Source organism: Panthera onca, chromosome C1 (assembly GCF_046562875.1).
Source record: "Panthera onca isolate mPanOnc1 chromosome C1, mPanOnc1 haplotype 2, whole genome shotgun sequence".
Lineage (NCBI taxonomy): Eukaryota > Metazoa > Chordata > Mammalia > Carnivora > Felidae > Panthera > Panthera onca.
The window spans coordinates 172,746,832-172,760,081 of record NC_138346.1 but is presented as its reverse complement, the minus strand read 5'-3'; the positions used below and the strand labels follow the sequence as shown (position 1 = coordinate 172,760,081).

Below are 13,250 nucleotides of genomic sequence, written 5' to 3'. Positions count from 1 at the left end.
TGAAGGGACAAGGGATCTTCTGTCTGTTGTACTTCTCACAAGTAGACAAGGCAAAGCATGGGCGCCAACTCGCTGATTTTCCCAGATTCCATTTACTTATAGTAGGTGAGATTACTTCTAGATTTTGACACTAGAGTGCTTATTAGTGTGTGTGTGTGTGTGTGTGTGTGTGTGTGTGTGTGTGTGTTTGGCTCTTTTTTTTATTCAGTTGGAATTTTAATCATGGATTGTTAAGTGGATGACATTTTATATAATAAGTATTATATATCAAAAAAATGTAAACAAAATCCTAAACACACCAAACATGCAAAATGTGGGCTATTTCATAGGAATACCCTTGTAATCTTCATGAACTTAACTACAGGTGACATGTTTCTTTGTGAGCTCCATACAGGCTTAAACCAAAAGTGTGCTGGTGCTGACTTCCCAAACCCGTTAACTTTCTCCACCTTGCGAAGTGTATGCTCCAGCCAAAAACCGAGTTCTCCAGACTTGCTATGCTTTTGCTTGCTTCGTTGTCTTGGCACGTTCTGCTTTTCCCTCTGAGACACTCCCCTCCTTCTTTTTTCTTGTTAGTTACTACACGTCCCCCACCAGGCTCAGCTGAGATGTAGTATAGAATAGTGCTGAAGGGCCAGCTCTGCTCAGACTGCTAGAATCACAGGTTAAGTCCCATGATCTGAAGCATTTGATCATTAGAGCCATGCCCTGAGGGATCCTGTACTCTTCTCCTCCAGCTGAAAGGGTACAATATATGCTAGAAGGGGGAGGTAGGTAGGCTGTCATAACAAAATACTGTAGACTAGGGAAATTAAGCCACAGAAATTTATTTTCTACAGTTTGGGAGGCAAGACGTCCAAGATCAAGGTGTCAGCAGGTTTGACTTCTGCTGAGATTCCTGTCATTAGCTTGGAGGTGGCTGCTTTCTCTCTGTGTCCTCACATGGTCTTTTCTCTGTGTTAGCCCATCCTCGGTGTCTCTGTTTCCAAATTTCCTCTTCTTGTAAGGATACCAGTCAGATCAGATTAGGGCCCACCCTAATGGCCTCATTTTATTTAACACAATTGCCTCTTTAAAGGCTTTGTCTCCAAACACAGTCATAGTATAAGGTACTGGAGGTTAGGACTTCAACATATGAATTTGGGGAGATGCAATTCAGCCTATAATAGAAACAAAGATTCAAAGAAGCCCAACTTTTGGGACAATTTACTTAAGGTCTCTGAATCTCAGTTTACTCATCTGTGAAGTGCATATAAAAACATAACTCATGGGGCTTTTGGGAGTATGAAATGAGATAAGCCATGTAAAGCATCTGGCCCAAAGCTTGTGTCACATGAAGTGCCACATGCATCGATCCCTTACACTCTCAAGTCAGGAGGTTATTTTGGTTATGTTGTTTAAAAACCCAGTGACCGGGATGCTCATTCTACTCCCACCATCTTCCTTTGTTGTCACCTTCTTGATGATAGAAGCTATGTTGTATTCTTCTTGCCTTCCAGTTAACTGTGAGAAGCACAGCCCTTCTCTGATCCATAGGCAATAAATTCTTGAATCCATACAAAAGGATTCTTTTTACATTTGACAGATGAGGAAATTAAGGTGAAGAGAAATTAGTGATTTGCCCAAGTGCATTTCCGAGCAAGAATTTCTATCTAGGCAGTCCATGTGATTCCAGAGCTCATGCTGCCTTTCCCCAAGGACAGGGACTGAGAGGTAGAGGAGGTGCCACACCAGGGAGGAGAAGTTACCTCCAAGCCCTGGGCTCTTTTGGATCATGCCTTCCTCTGGAACTTAAGAGCTTTTGAATCTGTATCTCACACCTCTCCTGGGTCTTAGGAGGGAGGACAGGATGGAGCTCCTCAAATCCAGTCTATGCTCAGCACCAAGCCCAAGGGTGGACCTAGCCATGGAACTCAACCAGTTTTTGTAAATCCCCTGTGCTTTGCCACTATCCTATAAGCTTCTGAGTTTCCTAGACCTGTCAGCATAGTGTATTAAGAGTGAAGGCTCTGAAGCTAGAGAGCCTGCTTTTGACTCAGCCTCAGTGATGAATTCATTTACCAGTAACCTGTTGGTTTTAGCCTCTCTTTACCTTAGTTTCTTCTTTTGAAAAATAATAGTACCTACCTCATGGAGCATTCACAAGGATGAAAAGAGTTAATATTTGTAAAGCGCTTAGAACATTGCCTGGAATATAGTAAGCTGTATATAAATGTTGGCTCTTAATAATAATAATAATAATAGGAAATATATTATTGAAAGTAATAATATAATAATAATTATTAATATAATTAATAATAATTATTATTTTCACCCCATATGGATACGGACTTCTGCAAGAGAAGACTGGAATTAATGAACTCTTAAAAGACATGTCTGGTTTCCAAGATCCAGCCATTGGGCAGACCCATAAAATGTCTCTAATTGTTCACTGTCTACCAATTTTTCAATTCCCATTTACAAGTAATTGCTGAATCAAACACCTCATGTTTGCTTTATCTCCTAAAATCCTCTGGTCATCCCTGGGATTATCAAACCAGTCCTTTTCAACCTAATTGCACTCTTCATAATGGGCCAGATGTGGACGAGAAGTCCTACTCGTGGCTGTGTCAATTGCGGCTTCCAGAGCAGCTACATTATTTATCCCCTCCCCCAAGACAATTTGGCTTGTGTGCCTGTGTTTTAAACTGGGTTTGAAGCATTTAATTTTGCCAATACAATTTTCGGGTATTAGTTTGCCTCCTGTTCTCTCTCTGCCCTCCTTAATTACCATTTATTGCAAAGTCACACAGAAACATTAAATGCTAATTCTGACTTACGTGTTCCTGGCCAAGAACAAGGATAATAATTTCCATCCAACACAACCTGAACTCATTTTATATAAAGGTGATTCAGAGTAGAGATTTGAAATCGTAATCAAGTCTTTCTCAAAATCGCCTTACCCTAGCAGACATTCACTAATGTCTCTGCTAATTGGTAGGCAAATGGCAAAAAACAAAATCTCAGTGTTAAAAAAAAAAAAACGCAAAAAACAACAACTTTGTAACATCGTTGGTGAAATTGCTCCTCTCATCAGCTCTTGCAATGTGACAGTTTAAGAAGGGAACACAACTCATTTTATTTGGTTAGATGGGGCTAATCCCACATCACCATAATCCCTCCTGATGTTTTATTGATTCTAAAGGACATTTAATCAGGAAGCAGCTCAGCACTAGAATCCCGCTAATTAGCAAGCAGCCACATTCCAAATGGGTTCCCAATTGAACAGCAGATTAATGGACAATATGTACTAAAATAATGATTCGTGCATTCAGCTCTTAAAATGTGTGTCTAAATTGCATCTTTAATCTCTTAAGGATATAGGTTTGCATACAAAGCCCTTAACGGAATGGATTTAATTCAACAGAAGAAGCTTTAGCCAATGACTGTTTAAGGATGAAACAGGTTTATCACTTATAAATGCAATTCTTCACTGGTTCTCATGGTTTGATGTCCTTGAACATTCAAAGGTCAAAGGTGAATAAAGAAACTGGTGCGCTTCTCTGATATGCATATAAGCATGGGAAATTGAGAATATTGATATATAGCCTAACCTCATTTGCTTCCCATTCACTCTTACTCTCATATCTCTGTTTCCTGTAATCTTTGTTCTGGACCCCATGTTTTAATCAGGTACACTATGTACCAGGTATAATGTGAGCTCTGATACTTGCATTTTCTCCATTTATACTGATGCCTTTTTAGGACTCCCAATTTTAGCTTATTGGTTTTCTATTCGGCTCTTAGCCCACTTTAATGCTTTTGCTGCTTAACCGCCTCTGCGCCCCCCCCACCCCCACCCCAGCCCCTTACTCAACTACCACCAAGATTTTACAGAAGGGAAACTCCCATGTTCAAAGCTGGTCTAGTGGAAATTCATTGGCTAGGCTCAACCTCCTCCCATCATTTATTTATCAATTGATGTTCCCATTAACCTTTACACTTCTATGTTTCTCTGTATTGCTCTTATCATCATGTGATGTATCACACATTCCAGTGTACTTATTGTTTCTCTTCCCCGTTAGAATATAAGCTTCAGGGCACCTGGGTGGCTCAGTCAGTTAAGCATCTGACTCTTGATCTTGGCTCAGGTCATGAGCTCATGTTTGTGAGTTTGAGCCCAGTGTGGGGCTCTGTGCTGGCAGGGTAGAGTCTGCTTGGGATTCTCTCTCTCCCTCCCTCTTTCTCTGTCCCTCCCCACTCACATCCTCCCCACCACCTGACTCTCTCTCAATAAAAAAAAAAGAATATAAGCTTCAAGAGTGGGGAGACTGTTTAATTCATGTCTATATTCCCAATGATTAGAGTAGTGCTTGGTAAACAGTAGGAACTCTATAAATGTTTGTTAAATAAATGAATAAATAAAGTAATAAAATATTTACGGTGTGCTTTCCATGTGCCAAGTACTGGCCTACAAGATGTTGGGAATATAATGTGAGGGAAACAGTCATGTTTCTTGCCAGCATGGAGATTACGACCTAGACACTGAAGTAACAAATCATATAAATAAATACATAATTATAAATAATGTTAAGTTTTAGGAAAAATAATAGCTGAGTGCTAAGAGAAAGTATAGCACAAGGAACCTGGTTTTGATGGGGTGGTTAGGAATGGCCTTCTTCAATTTGACCATGAGAGGGACTTAGTCACAATTTGTGTATCTGCATGCATTCCTGAGACTATTTTGAGATTCCATCCCTTCCTTAATTCAGTTCAATTTCATAATGCTTCTTGAATTCTAATATATGCCAGGCAGCACTCTAAACACTTAGCATACATCAATGGGTAAAAACAAAGATTCTGCCTGCCCCCTGGAACTAGAGCTTATAGTCTATCAGAGATCGACTGGTAACAACAATAAACATCATACATCAGCAAATCACCGAATACATTAGAAGTTGATAAGTATGGAGAAGAAAGCAGAAGGAAAGCAGGTTAAGAGGAAGAGGAGTGAGAGACCACAACTTTAACGAGGGTGGTTAGTGTAGGCCTCACAGACAAGGTGACATCTGAGCAAAAAAATAAAGATGAAAGGGTTATCATGGAGATATCTGAGAAAGAACATTTTAAGTAGAGGATACAGTCAGAGGATAGTTGCTGAGGTGGATGGGTGCATGGTGTGTGTGAGAAAAAGAGCACAGTGTAACTGGAACAGAATGAGCAAAGGAAGTTGTAGATGGAATCAGAGAAGCAATGGGGGAGCAGATCATGTAGAACCATTTATAAGGACTTTGATGTTTTTTTCTTTTCTTTGATGTTTTTTTTTTTTTTTTTCTGAGTGAAATAAGATTCTCTTGCAGTTTCATGAGCAGAGCAATGATATAAATTATGTTAGGTTTTAATAGATCACTGTAGCTGTTGTACTAAGGATAAACTAGGGAGAAGGGAGACGCCTCATTCAGTTAGGAGGCTATTGTAGTAATCCAGGAGAAAGATAATAGTAACTTGAACGAGGTGTAGTTAAGTAACAATAGAGGTGGTGAGAAGTAACCAGATTCTGGGCATATTCTGAACATAGAGTTGATTTACTAGTTAATTTTTGATGTATTCAACATAAAATGTGAGAAAAAGAGAACACTTAAAAATTACAGGTATGTCGGCTTCATTTTAATTCAGTTCAAAATATGTTCTAATTTCCCTTTTCCCTCTTACCATAGGTTTTTTAGAAGTGTGTTGTTAGTTTCATAATGTTTGGAGATTTCCAGGATTTTTGTGTGTTTGCTTTTAATTTCCAATTTAATTCTATTATGGTCAGAGAACATATTTTATATGATTTCATCATTTTAAACTTACTGACATTTGTTTTGTGGCTCAGAATATGGTTTGTTTTTTAAATATTTCATGTATGCTTAAAAAGAATCTGTTTTCTTCTGTTGGTGTTATGTAACTGCTACTTATATCAAGTTATTTGATAATTTAGTCCAAATTTTTAATATTGTTACTGATTTTCTATCTGCTTGTTCTGTCAATTACTGACAGAGAGGTGTTATATTCTCCAATGGTAGTTGTGAATTTGTTTATTTCTCCTTTAGTTTTATTTTTTTGTTTCATGTAACTTAAAACTATATTATTAAGGACATGAACATTTAGGTTCATTATGTCCTCTTTTTTTTTTTTTTTTTTTTTTTTTTAATTTATTTTGGGACAGAGAGAGACAGAGCATGAACGGGGGAGGGTCAGAGAGAGAGGGAGACACAGAATCGGAAACAGGCTCCAGGCTCCGAGCCATCAGCCCAGAGCCTGACGCGGGGCTCGAACTCACGGACCGCGAGATCGTGACCTGGCTGAAGTCGGACGCTTAACCGACTGCGCCACCCAGGCGCCCCTATGTCCTCTTAATTAATTGACTTTTTGGCATCCCTTGCTTTGGAATGCACTTTGTCTTACATTAATATAACTGATCCAGCTTTCATTTCATTAGAGTTAGCATGGTATATCATTTCCATCCTTTTACTTTTGGTATGTCTTATATGTTTATATTTTAAATGGGCTCCTTGTAGACATCATTTAGTTGAGTCTTGCTTTTTTAATGGAGTCTGAAAATCCCCTTTTAATTGGTGTGTTTGGATTATTAACACTTAACGTAATTATTAATATGGTTGGGTTTAAATCTAACATCTCAATATTTATTTTCCATTTATATTATTTGTTTCTTGTTTCCCTTTCATCTTTTTTGTCTTTTTTATTTAAATGTTCTTATGTTTCATTTTATTTTTTTAATTAGCATTTTAACTCATTACATTCTTCTTTCAAACAAAATTATACTACTTAGTTTGTAGTATAAGAACCTAATCAAGAACATTTTCATTTCCTCCTCCCAGATTTGTATGCTATTGTCAAATGTTGCACTTATATTATGAATCCCATGCTTCAGTGTTCTTATTTTGCTTTAAACAATAAATTATCTTTTAAAGAGTTTTTTAATAAAAAATGTATTGTTTTTCATACATACATTTACTATTTCCAGTGCTTTTAATATTTTTGTGTAGATCCAAAATGATAATTTTCCTTCTGCCTGAGGACTTCTTTTAATATTTGTACTACTGCTCTGATGGTTATAAATCCTGGCATCTCCATCTTATCTTTGTTTTATAGTCTATTTTGTCTGATGTAATTACAGTGACCCCAGCTTTCTTTGGTTCCCATTTGCTTGGAATGTCTTTTCCATCGCTTCACTTTCAGTCTGTATATTGTCTTTATATCTGAATTGAGTCTCTTACAGGAAATATATAGATATGTCTTGTTTCTTTTTTATCTATTCAGTTACTCTGTATCTTCTGATTCAAGAATTTATTCCATTTACATTTAAAGTAATTATGGATAGGTATGTACTCATTGACATTTTGTTCATTGCCTTCTGGTTATTTTGTAGTTCCTCTGTTCCTTTCTTTTTCTCTTGTTCTTTTCATTTGTGGTTTAATGACTTTCTTTAATGATATACTTAGATTCTTTTCTCATTGTCTTTTGTGTATCTACTATAGGTTTTGCTTTGTGGCTACCATGAAGTTTACATATAACAACTTATATTGATAACAGTTTATTTTAGACTGACTGGTGGAAATACGAACTATTCCCAACCTTTGTGCAAGATCTAAAAATTTTTGTGTCTTTCTTTTGTCTCTCCCTCCCCCCCCCCCCCCCCCCCCTGCAATCTGGCTTTGGGTAGTTTCCTCAAATGGATATATTAGCCAGTACTCACATGAAGACTCAAGAGCAACTCTTTAGAAAGAGAAATGTTCAGATCTCTCTTCTCCACTACTCTGTACTGTGCTTTCTAACCTTCTTAGCCTTCTTGAACTCCAAACTCCATCTTTTTAACTAAAGAAGAATCTGGGCTCTGGATTTCCTCTTCTTGCTCAGTACTTAGCTTACCTTATTTATTTTCCTTTCTTCAGGAATTGCTGTTCTGTGCTGGCTGGTGTCAAATGTCTGAAAACTATTGTTTCATAGATTCTGTCCTGTTTTTAGTTGTTTAAGGTGGAATGGTAAATCTTTTCTTGATGGTCTATGATGGTTGGAACTTGAAATTTCCTGCTTTGTCTCTCTATGACCAAGAAGACTCTGTCCTTAATATAAGTAAACATTCCTTAACTATCTATAAGTGATGAAATTGATAGCTTCACACAAAAAACTTCTAAAGACAGATTTCAGTATTTAGTATCCTAATAAAGGACTACGTGAATAAAAAATCAACTTACTTTATTTCACCATGATAACCCAAATTCTGGTGGCTTAGCAATGTTTCCAGAAAACTCAAAGTCAGATACAATCCATGTTTTCCACATATAGCCCTGACCTGCAGAATAAGAAAGAATTTGGAGTTTTGTTACAATGAAATTAAGATTTGAATTTCCTTCCCATAATTAGAACCCATATGATTTTGACAAAGAACTAGTACCCAGGAGTGAATTATCTCATCAGGATATCACTCACGGCAATAATATCCCACTGAATGAGCACTGGGTGATATCTGGAATTGTTCAATCACTGTATTGTTCACCTGGGACTAATAGAACACTCTATGTTAAATATACTGGACTAAATTTTTAAAAATTAAAATAAAAAAATAGCAAATTTGTATTTGGTTGGTGCCGAGGTATTGCTCATTATTCAGAAGCCATTGGACTTTGAAATGTTGGTCTTAAATTTTTGTCAGCAATGGAATTGGTGGTTAAGGCCTAGAACTTATATACAATTATTATTTAGGTAAATTGCAAAAAAAAAATTGTGTATCTCCTTTGATTTATAAAACAAGCTTGAGGTATTAGCATGGTCAATATTGCTATCTGCATTTAATATATGACAAAACCAAGACTTAGACTAAGTCACCTCCTTGATGTTACACAGTTAATAAATGATGAAACTTAATCTAGAAACCAGATGCCAAATACATTCCTGTTGGATGATTGAATAAGGTGTCAGTGCTGTTTCCCAAGTACTTAATATTTTCTTAATTTAGCTGACAAATCAGTTCAGATCTCAGGTTGGTGGGTGGATGACACTGAGATTCAAACATGTCAGACTTTTAGGGGTATGATAACATGTGTTGTGTGTTTATCTTGCTGTTTAAACATGGACTTTGGAATGAAACAGTACTCATTTTGGACACCAACTCTGCTTTCTGTGATCTGTGTGACCTTTCTGTGCCCAATGTTTCATCTACTAAGTAAGACTAGTATTTTCTACTTCCTAGACTTCTGAGGTTGACATGAAAAAATAAGCAATTAGAATAGTGTCTGGCTTCAAGTTAGGCATTTGATTAATATTTGTTTAAATGAAGAGAAGGAGGAAGGGAGGAGAGAGAATGAGGAGAAGGAAGGGAGGGGAGAGAGAGAAAAGAGAGGACAGAGGATAGAGGGATTAGAGGAGAGGAGAGAAGGGAGAGAGAGAACAAGGAGAAAGAGGGGAAGGAGGGAAAGAAGGAAGGGAGGGAGGAAGGAAAGGACAAAGAAAAAGAGATGTCTAATTTAGTGTTTGGATTAAATAGTAGCTACTATTACTACTTTGAGAGGAAGTTCAGTATAGTGACTGTATTAAGCATGTTTTTTATCTTGAGTGATTGTGCCCCCCCCCCCCAGCTAGCCAATTCCTAGATTTAGTAAAGGACTGGCTTGAAAGTATGCTTTTCTTTCAAATGCAAACCAACCTCTTTCCTGGGGCTCTCACACTTGGGCTGCTATGCCCTTATCACCCCCAGGGCCAAGTACTAGGTGACAGCCCCTGAGTCCCTGAGCTCACTGAAATAAATCCAACTAGCTAATCCTAAACCTGCTTACCCTGCCTTGCCCCTTCCACAATGAGGGCTCTTGACCACATTTTCCCCTTATCCCCTCTGCTTCCTGACCAACCCTGCTGCTTCTGGTGTGGCCTGTGGGAATGTGCCATGCTCCCTCCCCTTGGAAACTGCGAGTAACAAACTATCTCTTCAGTGGCAGTCATCTCCTGATCTGTTGGTCAGACCATAGCTGAATAATAATAAAACCTGGATTTTAAAATAGTGACAAAAAAACTAATCTTGGTTTGTCTTTATGGAAGGAAATAGCAATAAATCTAAGTTTAAAACTTGTACATGTTATAGAGGAGTAATGTCAAGGATGTTTCAAGGAGGGAAAAAAGATCAATTTGAAACATAGAAACAACTTAGTAAGAGTTTATAAGAAGAATAAGGGGTCAGGAAAAATTCCAGGCAGAAGAAAAACATGTGTAATTAATGGATGAGAAAGAGTATGGTGCTTTTTACAAATGGCATGTATTTTTTTATTTTTTATTTTTTTTATTTTTTAATATATGAAATTTACTGTCAAATTGGTTTCCATACAACACCCAGTGCTCATCCCAAAAGGTGCCCTCCTCAATACCCATCACCCACCCTGCCCTCCCTCCCACCCTGCCCTCCCTCCCACCCCCCATCAACCCTCAGTTTGTTCTCAGTTTTTAAGTCTCTAATGCTTTGGCTCTCTCCCACTCTAACCTCTTTTTTTTTTTTTTTTTTTTTTCCTTCCCCTCCCCCATGGGTTTCTGTTATGTTTCTCAGGATCCACATAAGAGTGAAACCATATGGTATCTGTCTTTCTCTGTATGGCTTATTTCACTTAGCATCACACTCTCCAGTTCCATCCATGTTGCTACAAAAGGCCATATTTCATTTTTTCTCATTGCCACGTAGTATTCCATTGTGTATATAAACCACAATTTCTTTATCCATTCATCAGTTGATGGACATTTAGGCTCTTTCCATAATTTGGCTATTGTTGAGAGTGCCGCTATAAACATTGGGGTACAGGTGCCCCTATGCATCAGTACTCCTGTATCCCTTGGATAAATTCCTAGCAGTGCTATTGCTGGGTCATAGGGTAGGTCTATTTTTAATTTTCTGAGGAACCTCCACACTGCTTTCCAGAGCGGCTGCACCAATTTGCATTCCCACCAACAGTGCAAGAGGGTTCCTGTCTCTCCACATCCTCTCCAGCATCTATAGTCTCCTGATTTCTTCATTTTGGCCACTCTGACTGGCGTGAGGTGGTATCTGAGTGTGGTTTTGATTTGTATTTCCCTGATAAGGAGCGACGTTGAACATCTTTTCATGTGCCTGTTGGCCATCCGGATGTCTTCTTTAGAGAAGTGTCTATTCATGTTTTCTGCCCATTTCTTCACTGGGTTATTTGTTTTTCGGGTGTGGAGTTTGATGAGCTCTTTATAGATTTTGGATACTAGAATGGCATGTATTTTGACATTACCCACCTACTATAGTTTTATACCCTTTTCTAGACTGGGCAGTAATTATTTGTTCCCTAGAACTTTATTACAAAACCTTGGCTTACTGAGGGCTGTGGTTGTGTTTCATTCATATTTCGATCACCATTGTCTAGCACCATATTGAAAAAAAAGTATTAATAATTTTGAACAGATGAATACATAGACGAACAAGGAAGCGAATGAATGAGATGAAGACAGAAAAAAATAGAGTGTGTACGGGCAGAGATTGGCAAAAGTAACTTTAGAGAGGTAGAAATTAGTGACATTATGCCATTTTAGTCCGTAAATAAGAATGGAATTATCCTCATGATTACAGCATATTGATGTATTTTTAAACATCAGAGGTTATTCTAAAAACAGTTGATTTACTTCTGGCAACATTGAGTTTTGCCCTAGGCTAAAATGAACAGCAGATTAGAAATAGTACATCAGGGTTCCTAGAAGCAGATTGATTGATAGCTGCTAAGAACTGACAGTTATAAAGGAGCAAATAAATAAATAAATAAATAACAACAACAAAAAAACCAACATCTAGCAGAAAATCCTGCCAACCTAGTGTTACTCAGGATTATTACTAAAATTCTTTAAAGCATGAATATATATAATGATGACCCTTATTCAATAAGAAAGGATTTCATTATGTGTAGTTTCTTCTGTTTAGTAAGGAAATGTTTTTTAATCAAATGTAAATAAAATGTCTACATTATTTAGAAAATTCCACGTGAAATAAATATTTATTTCCCCAAAATGCTCCTTGAAAGAGTGGCACACAGATGCTCTCTCAACTTCCTCTCTTCCCACTTATGGCTCCATTTGCATTTTACCCCATCACTGTACTTAAACTGTATTTGCTAAGTCACTGGTAGTTTCCATGGTTTGAAATTGTGTGAGTACTTTTCAGTCCTAATTACAGATGGTATCTTCATAGCATGAAACATGGCTGATCATGCCATTCTTCTATAAATCTCTTTTTTGGTTTTCCTGACCATCCCCATGTCTCGTTTGATTGTTTTTAGTCTCCTTTGCTGGCTTGTCTTCTAACTACTCCTTAACAATGAAAGTCCTCCTCAACCTTCCTTCTCACTTTCTGTATGTCCTTGGGTAACGCTAACTATTCCCATGGCTTCAACTCCATATTGAAGACCCTTAAATCATTATTTAATTTCTCAACCCAGATCAATGTGTTTAAAACTGAACTCCCCATCCTGTCCTCCACTCCTCCAAAGCTACTCCTTTTCTGTTTTCTATCATGGTGAAAGGTATCACCACTCACCAAGTTGTGAAAGCCAAAATGTTGGGAGTAATTTTTGGTTCTTCCTAATTCAGGGCCCATACCCAGTTAGTCACCAAGACCTACTTTACTAGCTCTATCTCCCCTGTTCTGCCTTGGTTTAAAACCTCATAATTTCTTGCTTGAATTGTTGGAACAGCCTTCTAAAGGGCTCTCTTTGCCTTTAATTCTTCATATTCCATTAAGGTGCTTTTGGTCAAATTTCAAATTTGATCGTATCATTCATTCACTGTTTAATATCTTTTCATGATCCTTTTGGGCCTTCAGGATAAGGTTAAGCCTCCTAGAAAGACCCTTCATAAACTGGCTCCCACTTTCTCTTCTAACCTCGCCTTGAGCAGCATCTCCCACCAATCCCAGCCACCGCATACCTGCTGTGTCCTGTCCATTTGAATGACTTACAGTTCCCTGAATTAGCCACGCTGTCTCTCCTTTCAGTTCCATTTCACATTATTCTTTTACATAGAATGCCTTTCCCATCCCTTAGTTTGCTCCTCCTCCCAATTCTTTGTCAAATTCACTTGTCCTCTAAGATTTAGTTTTTGTACCATCTCTTCTGGAGGGTTTTTGAGGCAGGCTAGTTTGGTGTTCCTTCTTTGTGTTTCAAGTTACTGCCATTACTCTATTTGTCATACAGAGTTGTGACATAGTTAAAATGTCACCC

The 13,250-nt window shown here is 37.8% G+C and overlaps 1 protein-coding gene across 3 annotated transcripts in view; it reads right to left on the bottom strand.

Moving 5' to 3' along the window:
• CC1H1orf87 (chromosome C1 C1orf87 homolog) overlaps nt 1-13,250 on the bottom strand; it is a 79,822-nt gene that overhangs the window by 25,284 nt on the left and 41,288 nt on the right. For all 3 annotated transcript variants that reach the window (XM_078450609.2, XM_078450608.2, XM_078450607.2), the window contains one exon: nt 8,238-8,335. In XM_078450609.2, coding sequence (XP_078306735.2) covers nt 8,238-8,335 — 98 coding nt within the window. The remainder of the gene's footprint in view (nt 1-8,237; nt 8,336-13,250) is intronic.